At 42.1% G+C, this 21,151-nt stretch overlaps 1 protein-coding gene across 2 annotated transcripts in view; it reads right to left on the reverse strand.

Moving 5' to 3' along the window:
- Positions 1 to 21,151, reverse strand: part of TMEM2 (transmembrane protein 2) — a 75,748-nt gene that overhangs the window by 50,403 nt on the left and 4,194 nt on the right. The window contains exons 2-9 of one of the 2 annotated variants that reach the window (XM_008049062.2): positions 19,652 to 19,792; positions 17,311 to 17,872; positions 11,355 to 11,524; positions 8,808 to 8,996; positions 5,175 to 5,344; positions 3,917 to 4,126; positions 2,647 to 2,852; positions 2,437 to 2,506 (exon numbers count right to left, since the gene is read on the reverse strand). In XM_008049062.2, the coding sequence (XP_008047253.1) occupies positions 2,437 to 2,506; positions 2,647 to 2,852; positions 3,917 to 4,126; positions 5,175 to 5,344; positions 8,808 to 8,996; positions 11,355 to 11,524; positions 17,311 to 17,872; positions 19,652 to 19,792 (1,718 nt within the window). The remainder of the gene's footprint in view (positions 1 to 2,436; positions 2,507 to 2,646; positions 2,853 to 3,916; positions 4,127 to 5,174; positions 5,345 to 8,807; positions 8,997 to 11,354; positions 11,525 to 17,310; positions 17,873 to 19,651; positions 19,793 to 21,151) is intronic. The other variant, XM_008049061.2, reaches the window with a different exon arrangement.

Raw genomic sequence — 21,151 nt, forward strand, 5'->3', positions numbered from 1 at the left:
TCATACTCAAAAAAAAGAAAAGAAAAGAAAAGAAACTCTCAGCCCCATATAGGCTCAACAAATATTTAATGGAAATTAAATGGACGAAAATGTGAAATGACCAAAAGTCCATGTCTCTGCCCTGTCAAATAAGAATCTTTATCTGAGGCCAGGCTCGGTGGATCAGCCTGTAATCCCAGCACTTTGGGATGTCGAGGCGAGTGGATTGCCTGAGCCTGTGGGTTTGAGACCCGCCCGGGCAACTTGGCGAGACCTCGTCTCTACAATAAATCAAAAACTAGCCGGGTGTGGTAGTGCGCGCCTGTAGTTCCAGCTACTTGGAAGGCTGAAGTGGAAGGATCGCCAGAGCCCAGCAGGTCGAGGCTGCGATGGCTGGGAGCGTGCCACTGCACTCCAGTCTGGGCAATAGAATGAGACTCCAACTCAAAAAAAAAAAAAAGAATCTTCATCTGAAAGGAATCTTCAGATTATGTTTTACTTTTAAGGAAAAACACAGATGTGTGTTCAACCATCACCTAGTGATGCCTGTATTCTTCTTAATGCAAAAAAAATACTCTCTTAATCTTTTACTTCATTCTAGAAAACAATATTAGGTATTTCTTTCCTTTAAAAAAAGTTTATGATTACTACTTGTATACATAACCCTGAATTGCACCCCATATATTTAAAAATTTTTTAAAAATTTTAAAAGAGAAAAATTAATTTTAAAAAATTAAAAATGTTAAACAGCCATGATGTACAAACAGGAATACTTAGGTACTGCTGCAAAGTTCATATAATGTAGTTTTCAGCAGTTACAAGTCAATAGCATAATGCCTTAAAAGATTCATTTAGATAAATTAGTCATGTTAAATCATTCTCAATTATATATGTAAATATTTTTAGCTTTTCCAGAGGACATTTCTACTATCCAAAAAGAATTCACTTATTCACTTAAAAATTATTCTCAGCTGGGCGCAGTGGCTCACGCCTGTACACCACACTTTGGGAGGCCAAGGTAGAAGGATTGCTTGAGCCCAGGAGACCAGCCTGGGCAACATAGCAAAAGTCTGTCTTTACAAAAAAAAAATTTTTTAAGTACCTGGGCATGATGGCGCATGCCTGCAGTACCAGCTCCTTGGGAGGTTGAGGCAGAAGGATCATTTGAGCCTAGGAAGTCAAGGCTGTGGTAAGCCATGATCATGCATTGCACTCTGGCCTTGTCAACTGAGAGACACCGACTCAAAAAAAAAAAAAAGTATTCTCGTGTGTGTGTATGTGTCTTATTTTATTTTTATTTTTTGAGTTGGAGTCTCATTCTGTCACCCAGGCTGGGAATGCAGTGGTACGCTCACAGCCATTGTAGCAAATCCCTGGACTCACGCAATCCTCCCACCTCCACCTCCCAAAGTGCTGGTATTACAGGCATGAGTCATCGTGCTTGGTCGGTGTATGTTTCTTAAATAATCATGACACATAGCTGAGTTTAGCTGCTTTAGCAAGGAGATGAAATTTCCACATGCATATAAATCCTTGCATTTAACAAGAGGATGTGCCTCTTACCCAGAATATCAACTGTTGCAGTATAACACAGAATCATCCATTTCCATAAAACAAAGCTAAGGTTTCTTTGTTCATCAACACTAGAAATCAAAATGATCATTTACTCAGCCATATATGATTTATTTTTTATTTATTTATTTTTAGTTGGAGTCTCACTCTATTGCCCAGGCTGGAGTACAGTGGTACACTCACATCCACCCCAGTGTCGGCCTGCTGGTATCTGGCGATCCTTCTGCCTCAGCCTTCCAAGTAGCCAGAACTACAGGTGCATGTTACCATGCCCAGCTGATGTTTTATTTACTGTAGAAACAAGGTCTTGCCAAGTTGCCTGGGCTGGTCTCGAACGCACAGGCTCAGGCAATCCACTCGCCTCGGCCTCCCAACATGCTGGGATTACAGGCTGAGTCACCAAGCCCGGCCCTGGCTAATTTTTAAAAATTTATTGTAGAGACAAGGTCTGGCCAAATTGCCCAGGCTGGTCTCTAATCCCTGGGTTTAGGCAATCCTCTCACTTAGGCTTCTCAAAGTGCTGGGATTACAGGCTATGCCACCGAGCCCGGCCCCATATACAATTTAAATGTGAGAAGCCAGAAAGACTATATGACACACCAAAAATACACTCTAGAGATGACATAACCCTAGAGATTAGCTCACCTCTTTTCCTCCCTTCAGCATCTGTCTTATTACACGCATAGACACTAACTGGCACAAAGGATTTAGAAGAGACAGAAGAACCATCTCAAACATTTCCTGCTCTCAACTAAACAAGTTGGAGCAGAAAACAATGCCATGCTTTGGTTACCCTGGCACACAGGACATCACATCCATAAAATCCCAAGTGTTTATAAATACAAAATAATACAAAAAATCTGAAAACACTTTAATATTATTTACCTGTGAGCCTGCAGCTGCATTATCAATCAGATTATTGTTGGGATGAGCAATCCAGAAAGTTGAAACAGCCCTGCAAGGCATTTTTGAAGGTAATTTAAACATTCTTCATGAAAAATCCTACCCATTAAAAACTTCCCACAAAAAAGTCTTCCCCAAAAGTTAGAGGCCTTGACCATCACACACGAGATTTTCTCTCTGCCAGTTACTCACATACAGTCAGTGGAAGGCACAGGGACGTAATTTCCAAACACTTTTTCCCGCATGGTGGTACACATGGAGTTGTTCCTATCAGTAGGGAGGAGAGTGCCTGGTTTGGTGAGGAGTCCCAGATTGTGGAACAAAGTATTTCTCTGTTCAATACCATCTTCCAAAAAGAAACAATGACCAAGTGTGTCAAATCCAATGGTGTCTTTTATCTGCAGAAATACAAGTGTACAATGTTATTGATAACAACATTGATTGTGATTTAAGACACAAGTGCTCTCCAGTGTAATGTGTTCAGTATAAATGCAAAAAGAAGTTTGTTTTTTGTTTTCTGAGTTGGAGTCTCATTCAGTCGCCCAGGTTGGAATGCAGTGGCACACTCATGGCCATCCCAGCATCGAACTGCTGGGCTCCTGCAATCCTTTCGCCTCGGCCTTCCAAGTAGCCAAAACTACAGGCGCACGTTACCACGCCTGGCTAATATTTTGATTTATTGTAGAGACAAGGTCTCACCATGTTGCCCAGGCTGGTTTCGAATCCGTGGGCTCAGGTAATCCTCTGGCCTCGACCTGCGAAAGAGCTGGGATTACAAGCTTGAGCCACCACGCCCGGCCTAAAAAGAAGTTTTAATCTTAGCAGAACCAGCAAAGTCAAATTTCAGGTTTTATTTATCTCTAGACAGAATAATTTGCTTGGATTTCACAGGGGAAAAAATAAAATAGAATAAAATAAAGTGAATTTCCTTTAAAATAAACAAATACAGCCAGGCTCGGTGGCTCAGCCTGTATGTAATCCTGTGCTTTGGGAGGCTGAGGTGAGTGGACTGCCTGAGCCCATGGGTTCAAGATCCGCCTGGACAACTTGGCGAGACCTCATCTCTACAATAAATCAAAAAATTAGCCGGGCGTGGTAGCACACGTCTGTAGTTCCAGCTTCTTGGAAGGCTGAGGCGGAAGGATCACCAGAGCCCAACAGGTCGAGGCTGCAGTGGCCGGGAATGGCCACTGTACTCCAGTCTGGGTGACAGAGTGAGACTCCAACTCAAAAATAAATAAATAAATAAATACAATATAAAGTTAAATTTAATGTAAAAGAGGATAATTTGGGTGGTTAAAAAGTAGGCTTCTTTCAGACTGAAAAACAGCAAAACTCTGTCAGAAGAGGACAGAGAAAGGCATGTGGCTAAACAGTTTAATTCCATATAACTGAGACATCATGAAAATTAAGAAGTTAGCCGCTTCCATAATATGCATCAACATAACGTAAGGCTACTTACAAGCAAGCCGTTTGTCCCATGCACAGTGATGCACCTTGAGAAGCTATGATGAATAGACAGGCCATCCACAAATGTTGTATGTCTGTACCCTCCTTTATAATCCACATCGCCACACAGGTGAAAATGAACAGGATAGCGCCCCAGCTGCTGCTGACCCATGCGTCTCAATTCCACATAAGAAAGATGGACGGAGGTAAAATTTTTCTTGATCTGCAAAACAAGGAACCAAAATCAACTTGATACTTTTTAGAACGAGAGTAGCAAAAAAATATTGTTTTAATAGAAAACATCTGAAGGAAAATCCATATTAAAACATTTATTGTCTTTTGCATACTATTTTCTCAGATTTCCAGTTAATAATTTAGCAAATGCTTCTTTACATAAACAAATGCTTTATAGAGTCATAAAAATAGCCTCCGACTAAGAATAAAGGCCAATGTAATCAGGAAAGTTGCAAGCACGATCTCTGCATAAGTGTTTTGATTCGTTCAAATATTTTGCTCATTTCCCAGTCCCATCTTATTCTTTCATTTCTATAACCTCCACTATAGTTTGATATTTATTTCTAAATCCTCCCCAATGTTTTAATTAACACATACTATTAAGTTCTTTTGAAAAATTCCCTTGTGATCCAAAGTTTGAGCACTCTCAATATTTTTAAACCCTGGATTTTTTATCATGATACTAAAAACAAGAGAATAACACTGATCAACATTTCAGAAATCAGTGTAACAGAAATTTCTTACTAACAACCACAGTACATAGAAAGTGGTTTTACATAGCCAAAATGTAGCCCAGAAGTCTAGATTAGTATATGGAATACAGCTCACCATATAGTCAGTGCTCGATATTTTTACAGGACAAAAATCTGCACACAGAAGTACATTTCCAGAAATACATTTAGTATTTACTGCTTACCCTTTAGTAATATCATGTTTTTAAAAGAACCAATTGATTATTTCAGAAACTGCATACTCAGACACTAAGATCCTTCATTGTTTGTCTCTGTGTAATAGGTCCTTCCCAATATACTGATTTAACTCTTCCTTAAACAATTCTTAAATAGTTTAACTACAGGTCCAGATCAACCAAATGAAGGCAAAACTTTCCCTTTTAATTATCTAAAACCTCCTCATTGTCATTTAAGAGAGAAATAAAACAAAATTTCTTTTTAAGATCTATATATATGTCATTCCAAAACGTGAAAGTGTCTTTAAACATGTAGTTAGCAACCAGGATTTTAAGGAAATCATCATACCATAATGTGTCCTCCAAAGGTGTCATAATCAAAAAATTGGCACAAATTTTCTGCGTAGCATGAGTCTTCCACTTCTCCTTGGATAACAACATTCCGGGTGAGAATTCCAACCTCAGCTCTCATGTCTATACCATCTATGATCTCACCCATGTGTAGGAACTGAGGGGTTTCTGGTTGATGTGGGCAAGGGAAAAAAGAATATTACTTACTTCGAAAAGACATTTCTCTTCATTCTGTAACTCCAAGGCATTACTGACAATTTATCTTCTGCTCCCATTCTCGAATACCCCAGAATCACAGAATCCCATGATGCAGGGATTTTTCAAGGCCATCTAATGCCTGAACTTTCACTAACTGTCCTGTCAATTCTTGAACCCATGCATTGACAAAGAGCTCGCTCCTCCCTGAAATAGCTCAACACTCCCTTAAACAGCACTCATAATCTGGAATTTGCCTAATGATTCACCATCTTTCCCTCTAGTTCCTGTCTATATGCTCTTGGTCTATGCCCCGAGGGCATATGAAAAACCAAATGTATGCTGAGTCCATAAAACAAATGATTTTGTAGATGATGATATCAGGATGTCAACTGTTAATGCTTCTACTTGAAAGCTAAAGTAGTCTGCATTTGGATATTAACAATACTGACTGGGCATGGTGGTTCACATCTATAATTCCAGCACTTTGGGAAGCTGAAGTGGGAAGACTGCTTGCACCCAGGAGTTCAAGATCTGCCTGGACAAGATAGCAAGAACCATCTCAATAAAAAAATTTAAAAATTCGCCGGGAATGGTGGTATGCATCTGTATCAGCAACTTGGGAGGCTGAGGCATGAAGAACACTTAATCCCAAAAGTTCAAGGCTGTGGTGAGCCATAATCATGCCACTTTACTCCAGTCTGGATGAAGAGTGGAACACCGACTAAAAAAACAAAAATACAGAAATTGCCTTCTTTTCCTTCCTATTTCTCCTTATTTTACTACTATTATGCATTCTTTTAAATTTCCACTTTTACTGGAAGTGTAAAGAATTTTAATAATAAGCTGATGCTCTTATTATATAAACTCAGGAAGGAAAAATACACATAAATCATGAGGGGTGATTTCATGAAGATTCATCATGTAGACTTGTTAACAAGAATGGGAATTTCCAAAAAGAATTAATGCCAGATGGTATCGCAGTTTGGGTTTTTTGTATTTCTTGTTCTTGTTTTGCTTGTGCTTTGGTTTTTTGTTTGTTTGTTTTTGAGTTAGAGTCTCACTCTGTCACCCAGACTGGAGTGCAGTGGCCGCTCCCGGCCACCGCAGCCTCGACCTGTTGGGCTCTGGTGATCCTTCCTCCTCAGCCTTCCAAGTAGCTGGAACTACAGGCATGCGCTACCATGCCCAGCTAATTTTTGATTTATTGTAGAGATGAGGTCTCGCCAAGTTGCCCAGGCGGGTCTTGAATCCGCGGGCTCAAGCAAACCACTCACCTCAGCCTCCCAAAGCGTGGGATTACAGGCTGAGCCACCAAGCCCGGCTGTGCTTGGAATTATCAAGGAAATGTACAACACTGAATGAAGCACAAGGACCTTTTTTTTTTAAATCAAAGCAGAAAATTTTTCCTTAAACATCAAAGCTCGAAATTACTATTACTCTAAATTACTGAAAACAGAATAAGCACTTATCAAACAGTTACTGAAAATTCTTTTGTTTTATTTTTTAAATTTTTTAAGTTTTTTAATTTTTTGAGTTTAAGTCTCACTCTGTTGCCCAGACTAAAGTGCAGTGGCCACTTCCAGTGCAGTGGCCGCTCCCGGCCACCGCAGCCTTGACTTGCTGGGCTCCGGTGATCCTCCCGCCTCAGCCTTCCAAGTAGCTGGAACTACAGGTGTGTGCTACCACGCCCAGCTAATTTTTTTGATTTATTGTAGAGATGAAGTCTCACCAAGTTGTCCGGGTGGGTCTTGAACCCGCAGGCTCAGGCAATCCACTCACCTCGGCCTCCCAAAGGCGTGGGATTACAAGCTGAGCCACGGAGCCTGGCCAATTCTTTTGTTTTATACCATAAATGTATAATTTTTAATAAAGAGGAAAAGAAAGCAATACAGTGGGTGAAACATGCAAGAATACCATAAATGAAGCAATGTACAAAGAAGCTTTGCCTAGAACCAGAATAAGTGCCTAGCATTCCTTCTATACACCACTACAGTAAGAATCTCTTTTTTGCATTTGCTCTCCTTCAAAAAGTATACTATTCAAGATTACAGTAGGAAGTAGTTTTATGAATAGGTATTTATAAAAATACCTGTTTTGTTCCATTTTAAAGATTAGTGAGTTTTTTTGGGGGGGGGCTTCAAACAGGCAGTCTCCATGAGATGTTTTTAAAATTAAAAATTACTTCTACTAGCCGGGCTCGGTGGCTCATTTATTTTATTGTAGAGACCTCATCTCTACAATAAAATAAAAAAATTAGCCGGACGTGGTAGCGCGCGCCTGTAATTCCGGCTACTTGGAAGGCTAAGGCGGAAGGATCGCCGGAGCCCAGCAGGTCGAGGCTGCGGTGGCCGGGAGCGGCCACTGCACTCCACTCTGGGAGACAGAGTGAGACTCCCACTAAAAAAAAAAAAAAAAAAATTACTTCTACTAATAAATTGATGTAAGCCAGGTGCAGTGGCTCATGCCTGTCATCCTAGCACTTTGGGAGGCCAAGGTAGAAGGATTGCTTGGGTCCAAGACTTCAAAACCAGCTTAGGCAACACAGCCAGACTTTGTCTCTACAAAAAAAAATTTAAAAATTAGCCAGGCACAGTGGCAGGCACCTATAGTCCCAACTACTTGGGAGGCTGAGGAGGAAGGACCACCTGAGGCCAGAAGGTCAAAGCTACAATTGTGCCACTGCACTTCAGCCTGGGCGACAGAGTGAGGCCCTGACTCAAAAACAAACAAACAAATAAATAAAAATAAATGGATCTAGTTAATAGCTGGGTTTACTATTGTCTGACAATCAATAAGGAAGAAACTGAGACAGGCTTGGTGGCTCAGCCTGTAATCTCAGCACTTTGGGAGGCTGAGGTGAGTGGACTGCCTGAGCCCATGGGCTTGAGACGAGTCCGGGCAACTTGGTGAGCCCTCGTCTCTACTATAAAAATAAAAAATAAAAATATTAGCCAGGCGTGGTAGCGCGCACCTGTATTTCTGGCTACTTGGAAGGCTGAGCCAGAAGGATCACTGGAGCCCAGCAGGTCGACGCTGGGGTAGCCGTGAGTGTGCCACTGCACTCCAGCCTGCGTGACAGAGTGAGACTCCCACTCAAAAATAAATAAATAAAGAAGGAAGAAACTGGAAAGGACCTTGCAAAACCACTTCATCTAGTCCACATTTTTTTTAACAAAGAAACTAAAGCACAGAAATACTAACTTTTCTGCTATGTATCAATAATAGCAAATGTTGATCTATAACAACTTTTATCTAACATTCTCTGGAATCGAGTACTCAGTGCACTCCACTGCTACAATCTTCAATACTGATGATGAGGAGGTTGATGGTGGTGGTGGTAGTGGAGGTAATGATTGGAAGGAAAAAAGATTCCAGGAATCAAATTCCAAGAAAAGAATGTGTTTCCCAAGAAGTACTCTCAACAGTCTGGTACCTTTGACTTTGACCTGAAAACGGCTGCATTCGGGACAGGGAAGAAGAGTGAATTCCTCTGCTTGGTACATAGAATAGTCTGTGCTTGCGACCACAATCTGGTCTCCAGGTTTCCAGCTACTAACATCATCCAGCAGGTGAAGTTTGACTCCGTCCACAACCTCTACCCGGAAACCTGAAAGAGAAACGCCTAAACCAAAAAAAAAAAAAAAAAAGAAAAAAGAGAGAGAGAAAGAAAGTGATGTTTTAACTGTCATTTCTTCCTTCTAAAATCAACCCTTTCAATGATTCACAAATAAAAGTTAAGATAACCACAATTCAGCCACGTGCCAGTCACTCTGCAGATATAAATGATAAAAATATAAATTGACTCCTGTCCTCAAGAGGAGAGTATCCCATGCACCACTAGCCATGAAGGGATATCAGGTGTCACTTTGTTAGACTAAGCTTTTTATTTTTTTTTGAGTCAGGGTCTCACTTTGTCACTCAGGCTGGAGTTCAGTAGCATAATCATAGCTCACCGCAGCCTCGACCTCTAGGCTCAGGTAATCCTTTTGCCTCAGCCTCTCAAGTAGCTGGGACGATATGCATGCGCACCACCATGCCCAGTTAATTTTTTTATTTTGGGGGAAGACGAGGTCTCACTATGTTGCTTAGGCTAATTTTGAACTCCTGGGCTCAAGCGATCCTCCCACCTCAGCCTCCCAAAATGCTGGGATTACAGGCATGAGCAACTGCGTCCAGCAAACTACTCTTTTATAATTTTGAAGATGGCTCTCAATTCCCAAATCTCTTGTTATGTTTCAACTCAGCATGAAAGTTGTAGTACTGACCCCACACCATCTTAATATGTGACAAGAACATATACTTGGGTAGAAGTTGCCAATCACAGACTAGATCTGTAATAAATACCAGTATTCAGTTTCATTTTGGATTCAATTTGATCTAAGCACAGAACAAGAGATAGGACATTAAGACATAGACAATCTTAATATTAAGCATAAAAATTTGTTTCAGAAAACCCTTCATTTCTGTGACTTTGCTCATGCATTCTTCTTTACCTAGAATATCCTTCCACTCTTCTTCACCAGCCAGGATACTATCCACCTTTTTATAAAGTTCAGGTGAATCTTTAAAGACTTCCCAAACATCCTTGCTAGAAGAAACCTCTTTCCAGTATTCTCACGGTATCCTCCCTGGTGCTGTTCACACCCTCCCATTTGGAAGATTGCTCACCTCCTTGGAAACTGAATCAGTGAAGACACCAGAGTATATCAAGGTACATATTCTCTATTCTGTCTTGTTTGTTGTACCAGCTTCATGGATGTCTGCTGAATGGATGCATATGACCAGTATGATCTGCAATGTTACCTGAGGTCACATGATGGTGCCCCTGTACAACTCAGCTCTTTTCCTGGGATGATATCAATTATACACTCTAGTAACTACTACTGATCTCTCCTAATATCCCCTTTGAAATGCAAAGGTGGTTCCCTATTAAGCACACAAGAACTAAAAAGCTGGTCCAATTCCTCCATAGCTTAGCTTCTTTTACATGCAACCCAGTGTAGAAGCATTTCCTGCTTCTATAACATCCACGGGCTGGGCTCAGTGGCTCAGCCTGTAATCCCATGCTTTAGGAGGCCGAGGTGAGTGGATTGCCTGAGCCTGTGGGTTCGAGACCCGCCTGGTCAACTTGGCGAGACCTCATCTCTACAGTAAATCAAAAAATTAGCCGGGTGTGGTAGCGCACGCCTGTAGTTCCAGCTACTTGGAAGGCTGAGGCGGAAGAATCGCTGGAGCCCAGCAGGTCGAGGCCGCGGTGGCTATGAGCATGCCACTGCACTCCAACTCAAAAATAATTAATAATAATAATAATAACTCTAAGGCTGGGTGTAGTGGCTCATGCCTGTAATCCCAATACTTTGGGAGGCAGAAGCGAGAGGATTCCTGAGCCCAAAGGTTCGAGACCAGCCTGGGCAACTTGGTGAGACCTTATCTCTACAATAAATCAAAAAACTAGCCAGGCCTGGTGGCACACCCCTGTAGTTCCAGCTACTGGGAGGGCTGAGGCAGAAGGATAGCCTGAGCCCAGCAGGTCGAGGCTGCAGTGGCCATAAGCAGCATGCCACTGCACTCCAGCTTGAGTGACAGAGTGAGACTCCAACTCAAAGAAAAAAAAAAAGAAATGCTTCTCACCCACCTATGCTTTTTGGCAGAGGCAAAGAAACAGCAGTGACCTTGGAAACAGAAAGCTGGAGCTTGATTCCAGCTTCCTCATCCCTAAAATACACCACCACCACACTACCAACCCAGAAGGTTGCTTTCTAGACTGAAAAATGATCTGCTCTAGTTTGGACACCCTCAGAGGCATTTGGTTCTTACAAGATTAAGCACCATCTAAAAGGTTAGGAGATTATAAATTTCAACTTCAACTAGTTGAGAAATCTAACCAGAGAGACTGTTATTTGAATACAATACTACTTTGCAAAAAATCTGTCACAATACTTACCAACGTCTTATAGGAATATCAACTGTACTTGCCTACCTTCAATCCATTCACTGTAAGCTGTCACAGAGAACTTCTGACCATCCACAGTATAAAATTTTCTTTGGGCAAGAGCCTTCCCACCACTACTGTGATTTTCATAGTTTCTCACAGATTCATTGCAAGATGTGCTTCCACCATCAATGACGCCAACTAAAGCCCAGGCTTGCCTAGAAGGAAAAGGAGAAGGTGTATTTGATTATTTGTCATGGTATTGACCCAAATATCCCTGACACAGATGTTTTAACAGGGTGCTATTTAATTCTTGTATTTCAATTCCAAACCTTGACTGAAGTAACTAACATCATAAAAGAAAATGCACCTGGCTTTTTATTTTATCTTATTTTATTTTTAACTTTTTATTTCAAAGATGTGGGGTGCAATTCAGGGTTAGGTATACAAATGTTCATTATGCAGGTACTCTTGTTTTGTTTTTTTTTTGAGTTGGAGTCTCACTCTGTCGCCCAGACTAGAGTGCAGTGGCTGCTCCCGGCCACTGCAGCCTTGACCTGCTGAGCTCCGGCGATCCTTCCGCCTCAGCCTTCCAAGTAGCCGGAATTACAGGCATGTGCTACCACGCCCGGCTGATTTTTTATTTATTGTAGAGATGAGCTCTCGCTGCCCAGGCGGGTCTTGAACCCGCGGGCTCAGGCAATCCACTCACCTCAGCCTCCCAAAGGCGTGGGATTACAGGCTGAGCCACCGAGCCTGGTTAGGTACTCTTGTTGATGAGGTGTGCATCCCCCTCCCCTGGCAGTTTCCTACTACTGCCAATCCCACCCCCACCTTTCCCTGGCAGTTTCCCACACACGTTTATTGCAGCATTATTCACAACAGCAAAAACATGGAACCAACTGTGCTGCCCATCAAAAGAGGACTGGATTAAAAAAATGTGGTATATATACACGATGGACTATTACGCAGCCATAAATAAGGACAAAATTATGAGCTTCGCAGCAATTTGGATGGACTTAGAGGCTATAATATTGAGTGATCTATCACAGAAACAAATAACCAAGTATCACGTGTTCTCACTCATTTGCAGTAGTGGGCACCTGGCTTTTAAATACTTATTGCTCCAGCTCTGTAACAGGTGAAACACCAATGACTATGACTTCAATTAATCACTGATTTCCTCAATACACAACCATCCCACTCACATTTCATTCTGGCCACAAACTCTTACTTTATTTATTTTAAAATAATTATTTCCTGGTGCAGTGGCTCACTCTTGTAATCCCAGCTCTTTGGCAGACCCAAGTGAGAGCACTGCTTGAGTCCAGGAGTTCGAGACCAGCCTGGGTAACATAGGGAGACCTCGTCTCTACATAAAAAATGAAATTAACCAGGTATGATGACACGTGCCTGTAGTCCCATTCATTCAGGAGGCTAAGGTGGAAGCCGAGGAGGGTTGAGGCTACAGTGAGCCATGATCGTGCCACTGCACTCCAGCCTGGGTGACAGTGAGAACTCGACTCAAAAAATAAGTAAAATTTAAAAATTAAAAAAATAAAATTATAATCTGCTTTCTTTTAAACTATCCTGTTAGGATGGTCTCAAAAATCTAACTGCATAATATAATCACACAGAGAGCTTAAGAAATATATCAATACTCAGACCCCATCCCAGACCAAAGCAGTCCTAAGGCTAACGGCTGGGCCTAACATTGGTATATGTTTAAAGTTCCCAGATGGCTATAATTGCTGATACTAAATATCCAAGAGACTTGCTCAAGCTTGTGGCAGAAGAAATTAAAGAAAAAGGAACCAAAAAAAGGGTCATAAATTTTTCTTTATAAAACTCTCAGTTTAAAACTTGAAAAGAAAATCTCAGCTAGATTTGAGACCCACTGGATTTGAACTGTGGTTCTCAAACTTTAGTTAAGCATTAGAATCATAGGGATGTTAAATGAGATTGCTGGGCCCCACCCCCTGAGTGTCTTAGGTAAGATCAGGGAATTTGCATTTCTTTCTTTTTTTTTTTTTTTTTTTTTTTTTTGAGTTAGAGTCTCACCCTGTCACCCAGGCTGGAGTACAGTGGCACGCTCCTGGCCACCGCAGCCTCAACCTGCTGAACTCAGGTGACCCTTCCGCCTCAGCCTTCCAAGTAGCTGGAACAACAGGCATGCGCCACCATGCCCGGCTCACTTTTTGATTTATTGTAAGGACAAGGTCGCACCATGTTGCCCAGGCTGGTCTCGAACCCACGGGTTCATGCAATCCTCTCGCCTTGGCCTCCCAAAGTGCTGGGATTATAGGCTTGAGTCACGGCGCCCTGCCCGAGAATTTGCATTTCTAACAGGTTCCCAAGTGTGGCTAATGTTGCCAGTCAGGGCACCATACTTTGAGAATCCCTAAATTAGAGGGTAGAGGTTAGAGTAGTAATTATCAACCTTCAGTCCTAACCCTCTTCCTAACTTAATTGGTCTAAAGTAATCCCTAAGCCTCAGGGCTTTTTAAAGTCCCCAGGTGTGCAGGCAAGGTTGTAAAACCAATGAGTTAGAGCTTTCTTAACATTCTTAAATTAAAGGTGCAGAATCACTATTCAACAGATTTTAAATTTTACGTTCTATATATCTATTTGTTGAAAGCAATGTGCTTCAAAACGCTATTATTTCTGATGCTAAATACCCAAGAGACTCGCTCAAGCTCGTGGTAAAAGCAATCAAAGAAAAAAGGACAATTAAAAGAGGCCAGAAAATTTGCCTTAAGACTCCTGGTTTAAAAGAAAAATGTCAACTTTCTACTCTAGGGGAAAAAAAACCCAAAAAAACAAATGTAATCTGTGCCAGACAGATGGCTGAAATGTTCACAGATAAAAGCTAACCAAAGGATGTCTACACCCTTATAAATTCCACAGCCATCCCTGTGTGGATTAGTTACTCTTTGGAAGACAGTGCTTTGTAGCTCTATTTATATCCCTTACTATAGCAGAAAAAAATCAAATAGAGAATGTCTCAATTTATTATCTCCTATTTGAGAGGGAAAGAGAAGAAGAATATCAGAGGCTCCCTTTATTTACCAGAACTGCCTCAGCAACTATAAAACAATGTTCTCTTCTACTGACATTATCTCCAAAACACTCCCACTTCCCTCCTCCACTTGAGGAAAGTTTCACTAGAACATTATCTTCAAAGGCCTATGTGTTTATGTACATTGGAGATAATGTCAAGCAATGGAACGCTGGCTAAAGATCACAACTCTAATTCCTCCACTAAATCAGCGGCAAGATTTTAAAGGGAATTTAGAAACCGGTAGGAAAAGGAACCAAAATATTCACAGTTAATGACCAGGCAAATCTAGAAACAATAATGACATGAAGAAATAGGTGTTGTAATCCCTGGCATCACTGGATAGTGAGACAAAGTAGGTCTCTAACTTTCAAAAGTCCATGCTTCCACTCCTAGGTCTATAAATTATAGAAATATGTGTACATCTACACCAAAAGACAAAGGCTGGGTGCAGTGGCTCAAGCCTGTAACCCCAGCACTTTGGGAGGCTGAGGCGAGTGGACTGCCTGAGCCTGCAGGTTTGAGACCAGCCCAGGGAACTTGGTGAGGCCTCGTCTATACAATTAAAAAAAAAAAAAAACTAGCCGGGCATGGTAGCACGTGCCTATAGTTTTGGCTACTTGGAAGACTGAGGTGGAAGGATCCCCAGAGCCCAGCAGGTCAACACTGGGGTGGCTGTAAGCATGCCCTGCACTTCAGCCTGGGTGGTAGAGTGAGACTCCAACTCAAAAAAATAAAATAAAATAAAAAATAAATTGTGGCATATTCATACAATAGAAAATAAACATTAGGCCAGGCATGGTAGCTCACGCGTAATCCCAGCACTTTGGGAGGCTGAGGCAAGAGAATCACCTGAGCCCAGGTTCTAGATCAGCCTGGACAACATAATGAGGCCTCGTCTCCACAGAAAATACAAAAATTAGCTGGGCATAGTGGAGTACGCCTGCAGTTCCAGCTACTTGAGAGGATGAGGTAGAAGGATCGCTTGAGCATACATCGAGACTGCAGTGAACAGTGATCATGCCACTGCACTCCAATCTGGATCACAGATTAAAGACCCTGTCTCAGGGGGAAAAAAAAAAAAAGCAATGAAAATGAGCTGACACATGCAACAACATGAATGACATTTAATAATATGTCTTTGTGCCAAAAAGCCAGAAACAAAATATGATCTATTATCTGTTTTCATTTATATGAAAGTTCAAAAACAAGCAAACCTACTAAACTTCAGTGGATCCCACAAATTCAGGAGCGTGGTCACCTTTGGTGGGGTAGCAGGGGATAGGAAGGGAGCTTCTGGGCTGCCAGCAATGTCCTATTTTTTGACCTGGGTGGTGGCTACATGGGTATCATGTTGGGACAAATCATTAAGCTCTTCATTCTTGTTTTTAGTACTTTTTTGTATATACATTAAAGAAAAACAAACAAGCAGAAACCAGGAAAAAAAACTCTGAGGCTTTGCACATAGAATTCCCTCTGTCTAGAAACCCTTCCTTCCCCATGGCTTTACACAGCACGCTCCTGAACTTACATCAGGTCTCTTGCCTTCAGCAGGAACCAGCCTGCACTGGTTCCCTGGGCCAATTTAGGGACTCTTTCTTCTTATGCTCCCATCACAGTCTGTAACTGCAGCGTGTCTCACTGTAGACTCATCTATTTAGGTATCTGTTTAGCCACTGGATTAAACAAGGGGTCTGAGACAATGTCTTTTCATCTAAGCATTGATGGGTACCCAGTATTCAGCATCTCCTAAATATCCCTTAGGTGAATAAAAGACATTTTAAAAATATTACAGACTGTTTTTCCCCACTGGTTTTTCTCTTCCTAACCTTCTCTAGATTTCTCAGGTAATATACAATTCCAATAACCTACACCAAAGGAAAAAAAGTAACTAGATCACTTCAGCAAGTGGATTTTAAGGTCTTACTACTTTTTTCACTGTCAGTTTTCCCTAACTTTACTAAGAACACTCAGCAGAATGAAAATTTCTGTTTTTTGAATTAAATGTTGAGCCAGCTACTTTCCCCAGACTCAGAACTGTATTAGGAAATCATGGTTAATTAGAATATGGCATGAAAAATGAATTCTATTATCCAGATGAATTTCCTAGCCTTCTCACTTCTTCCTTCCTCACATATGCCAGGGCTCCACAGACCTGTGCGAATCTAACAAGCAGATTCAAATTAACACGCAAAGAATTTCAGAAAAATTAAAGAAAACTCTTCCCCTCTGTGCTTTTAAGACAGGTTCTATACCTCAGCATGAAATTCTGCCCTAACCGGCAGGTGCAGTGGCTCATGCCTGTAACCCTAGCACTTTGAAAAGCAGAGCCAAGAGGATTGCCTGAGTCCAAGCGTTCGAGACCAGCCTGGGCAACTTGGGGAGACCTTGTCACTACACTAAATCAAAAAAGTTAGCCACCTGTGGTTCCAGCTACTTAGCAGGCTGAGGTGGAAGGATCACCTGAGCCCAGCAGTTCAAGACTGCATGAGCATGCCACCACCATACTCCAGCCTGGGTGACAGAGACTCCTACTCAGGGGAAAAAAAAAAAAGAAGAAGAAAGAAATTGTGCCCCAACCTTTCAGCTCAGAGGTTGCCTCAATTAGCCTAAGTTTCATATTCTCTTCAGAGGGTAATGAAAGGAGGAAGTATCTTCTGAGGCAAATTGTCCTTAAACTGCCTAATTGTTTTTCAGTACCACATTTCTGTTCTCAACATTTCATAAGCACGACAGTTCACAAAGGGCTTTGAAAACCAAGAAAAAAGCATCTGTATCCCGTATCCCTCCGGCCCCATGGTGTTTCCAAGGCACCCGACCTACAAATGGCAATGGTCATTCTGACACCTGAGTGAGGCTGTGGGGTGCTGTGGTTTCTTTCTCCACTCGCGCTCTCCTCTCACACCAACTCTCAGCACTGAGAAGAAAAGAACAAGGTAGGCCTACCTGTAGCCCAGTCCTTGGATCAGCTTACTTCCTAATCGGTCCTGGATCATCTGGATCGTTCCTTCTAAGAGGCTTTTGGCAGCAGAATCTCCGACGGCTATAGCAACAATCCGGCCTGGATCCTGGATCCTCAGAAATTCCTCAAGTCGCCTGCTCTCATTGTGGTATTCATGCGTATCAAACCTCACACTTTCCAAAATTTTGGCTGTGTCTTGGTCAATGAGCCTCACATTAAGGCCCCGGGAAAAGTCCTTTTCAAAGACATAGGCCCCAAAGGGCAAGCCTGAGGAATGCAGAGTCCTCGCCAGCAACGTCCACGATGTCTTCCGTGTCCCGTGTAATTCCAGTGTCCCACCAGCTTCCACACCAATAAACTTTTTGCCAAATGTTGGCATACTGTCACCTTCATCTGACTTGCCATACAAGGCAATTGTCGCTTTGGATTTATAGCGGCATTTTTCTGCTCCAATATGAAGCGCCCCACCATCCTGGATCAGGATATAACGAGTCCTCAAAGTAATGTTTCTGGATCCATCTTTATTGTCCCCAAATACAAGCATCCCTGGAAGGAACAACACCATTGTAAGTCAACTTCTTCTTTTTTTTTTTTGAGTTGGAGTCTCACTCTGTCACCCAGGTTGGAGGGCAGTGGCATGCTCCCGGCCACTGCAGCCTCGACCTGCTGGGCTCCTGTGATCCTTCTGCCTCAGCCTTACAAGTAACTGGAACTACAGGCATGCGCTACCACGCCTGGCTAGTTTTTGATTTATTGTAGAGACAAGGTCTCGCCAGGTTGCCTGGGTGGGTCTCAAACTCTCAGGTTGAGGCAATCCTCTCGCCTCAGCCTCCCAAAGAGCTGGGATTACAGGCTGAGCCACCAAGCCCGGCTGTAAGTCAACTTCTAAAACATTTTTCTGACATACAAAGAAACAGATTTCACCTTAAGGTGAAACACACTTCCACAATTAAGTTGGAAAAAAAGAATTTACTGAGTCTGCTTAGAAAATTAAACTGATTTTCAAATTATAGTAAGGGGAAAAATAAAGAGATCATATCTTAAGATACTAAAAGTGCCATGAATATGAATTTCAGTCTCTTCAATGAGAGGTTCAATAATTTCCACAAAAATATCTAATAGCCTACAAATCTTTGCCAGGCACAGTGGCTCACACCTGTAGTCCCAGCACTTTGGGAGGTGGCGGCAAGATTGCCTGAACCCAGGGGTTTGAGACCAGCCTGGGCAACGCAAGACCAGGTGTGGCGGCACACTCCTGCAGTTCCAGCTGCTTGGAAGGGTGATGCAGAAGGATCACCTGAGTTCAGCAGGTCAAGGCTGTAGTGGCCATGAGCATGCCACTGCACTCCAGCCTGGGCGACAGAGTGAAGCTCTGAATCAAAACAAAACAAAACAACAAAAAAACTCAAATCTGAATCTTATTTTTATATATGTTAACTCATGTTAACTCTATCATCACCCTCATCAATTATAACAAAGATTCAGCTCTGAAAGATCACCTTTCTTGAACTATTTCCTTGTCTATAAATCAAGGGTCTTGATTTAAGTGATATTGAAGGTCCTTACAGCCCTTAAATTCTATGGTTTTACCTCAGGAACTTTTACAAGCTTAGAGTGACATTACATCCTAAAGGCTATTCTGTTAAAGAATAGTTTTCTACATCAGGAACATCAAATATGCCCCATATTAAAGAGCAACCTTAGTCAGTCTCGGTGGCAGAGCCTGTAATCCCACGCTTTGGGAGGCTGAGGTGAGTGGATTGCCTGAGCCCGCGGGTTCAAGAGCCGCCTAGGCAAGTTGGTGAGACCTCATCCCTACAATAAATCAAAAATTAGCCAGGCGTGGTAGTGCGCGCCTGTAGTTCCAACTTCTTGGAAGGCTGAGGTGGAAGGATCGCCGGAGCCCAGCAGGTCAAGGTTGCAGTGGCCAGGAGTGGCCACTGCACTCCAGTCTGGGCGACAGAGTGAGACTCCAACTCAAAAAAAAAAAAAGAGCAACCTTGCCGGTCGCAAAGCCTGTAATCCCAGACTTTGGGAGGCCAAGGCGAGAGGATTGCCTGAGCTCAGAAGTTCGAGACCAGCCTGGGCAACTTGATGAGAATTCGTCTCTACAATTAAAAAAATAAAAAAAACCTGGGCATGGTAGCGCGCCTGTAGTTTCAGCTACTTGGAGGGCTGAGGAGGAAGGATTGCCTGAGCCCAGCAGGTCGAGGCCACAGTGGCCATAAGCATGCCACTACACTCCAGTCTGGATGACAGAGTAAGACTCCGACTCAAAAAAAAAGGAGCAACCTTGCAGTTCCCAAAGCAGAAACCATTACCTACCTCCATCCCGAATGACTATAGAATTCACCGTGGCATCTGAGGTCAGATGGAACATATCTCCCTCCTTGATAACAACTTGTTTTGTAGAATCTTGTCCTGGGTCCCAGCTCTTGAGACGGGGATTTTGATCTGGGCAATTCTCTATAAAATAATACAACATTGATATCCTATCTGACCCAAGAAAATGCAAGAATGCCATTAGTCAAATCCAAGCACCACCATCATTTAATGCAGATCTATAGGAAAAGTGCTGAACATATTTTGACTTCCTGATATTAGGATGAAAATCCCACCCCTTGCCACCGAGCAAAGAACTGTCATATCCTTTAATTTCTCAACACATTTTTTTTTTAACGTGTCAACATAAAACTGAGTGGCTAGCATCTATTTAGGTCAAACTTTACAAGGTAAAAAAGGAGTCTATCTGAATTGTCTATTCTGAAAATAAACCAACAGCAAAATTCAAAATTATAAACTGTCCTAGGGCTCATACCAGGAAGCTGTTTTAGTAAAGAAAATGTTTATAACATATAGGAAAATTAAAAATGGAAATTGCTAAATAATATGTCTATTAAGTCTTCAAAGTTCCTTTCTGGGCATAGTGTATCATAAAGTAGGTGACAGCAGCACCTCTTTCCAAGGTAGAGGCTGAGAAACATCAGTTTCTTTGGCCATGTACACTTTCCCAGTGAAACTGTAAGAGACAAGTGGCCAAAGACATGACTTCTCATTTTTAGAGAAGAGGAAATTATAGGTCAGAGAAGCCAAAGATTACTTAACAAGCTGAGCAACATGGAAGTTACCCCTTTGAGAAATGAGGTTCTTTACTGGTAGTGTTCCTTTAACTAGAATTAGAACCAACTTCTTGAATAGGTCATAATAAACACATAAAAGGATTCTGCACTGCCACAGCTATATAATGCATGAAACCATTAATATCTGCCATAATTTGAAAGAGGAGGGAGAAAAAAATCACATCTTTAATTTTAATCAAATAATGATCAAGTATTTGTTGAGCATCAATCTGTCCACTCTGTACTAGATACTGTAAAATAGATAAAGCATAGAATAAACTCACATTTCCTCAGAGTTTATAACTTTGATATACAATCAAGTATGAAATAATGAAATGCTGAACAATGTGGCAGTTACTTTGGATGCAAATAATCTTCGGCCAAGGAGGGATGGGTTGGAATAACTGAGGCAGCTTCATGGAAGAGGGAGGTGACACTGAACTTGGACTCCAAAAAATAGAGAGCATTTAAATAACAGGAGCAAGCCGGGCTCGGTGGCTTAGCCTGTAATCCCAGCGCTTTGGGAGGCTGAGGTGAGTGGACTGCCTGAGCCCGCGGGTTCGAGACCCGCCTGGGCAACTTGGCAAGACCTCATCTCTACAACAAAATCAAAAAATGAGCCGGGTGTGGTAGCACGTGCCTGTAATTCCAGCTACCTGGAAGGCTGAGGCGGAAGGATCGCCAGAGCCCAGCAGGTCGAGGCTGC

Source organism: Carlito syrichta, unplaced genomic scaffold (genome assembly GCF_000164805.1).
Source record: "Carlito syrichta isolate Samal-C Ts95f unplaced genomic scaffold, Tarsius_syrichta-2.0.1 Scaffold130478, whole genome shotgun sequence".
In the NCBI taxonomy this organism is placed as follows: Eukaryota; Metazoa; Chordata; class Mammalia; order Primates; family Tarsiidae; genus Carlito; species Carlito syrichta.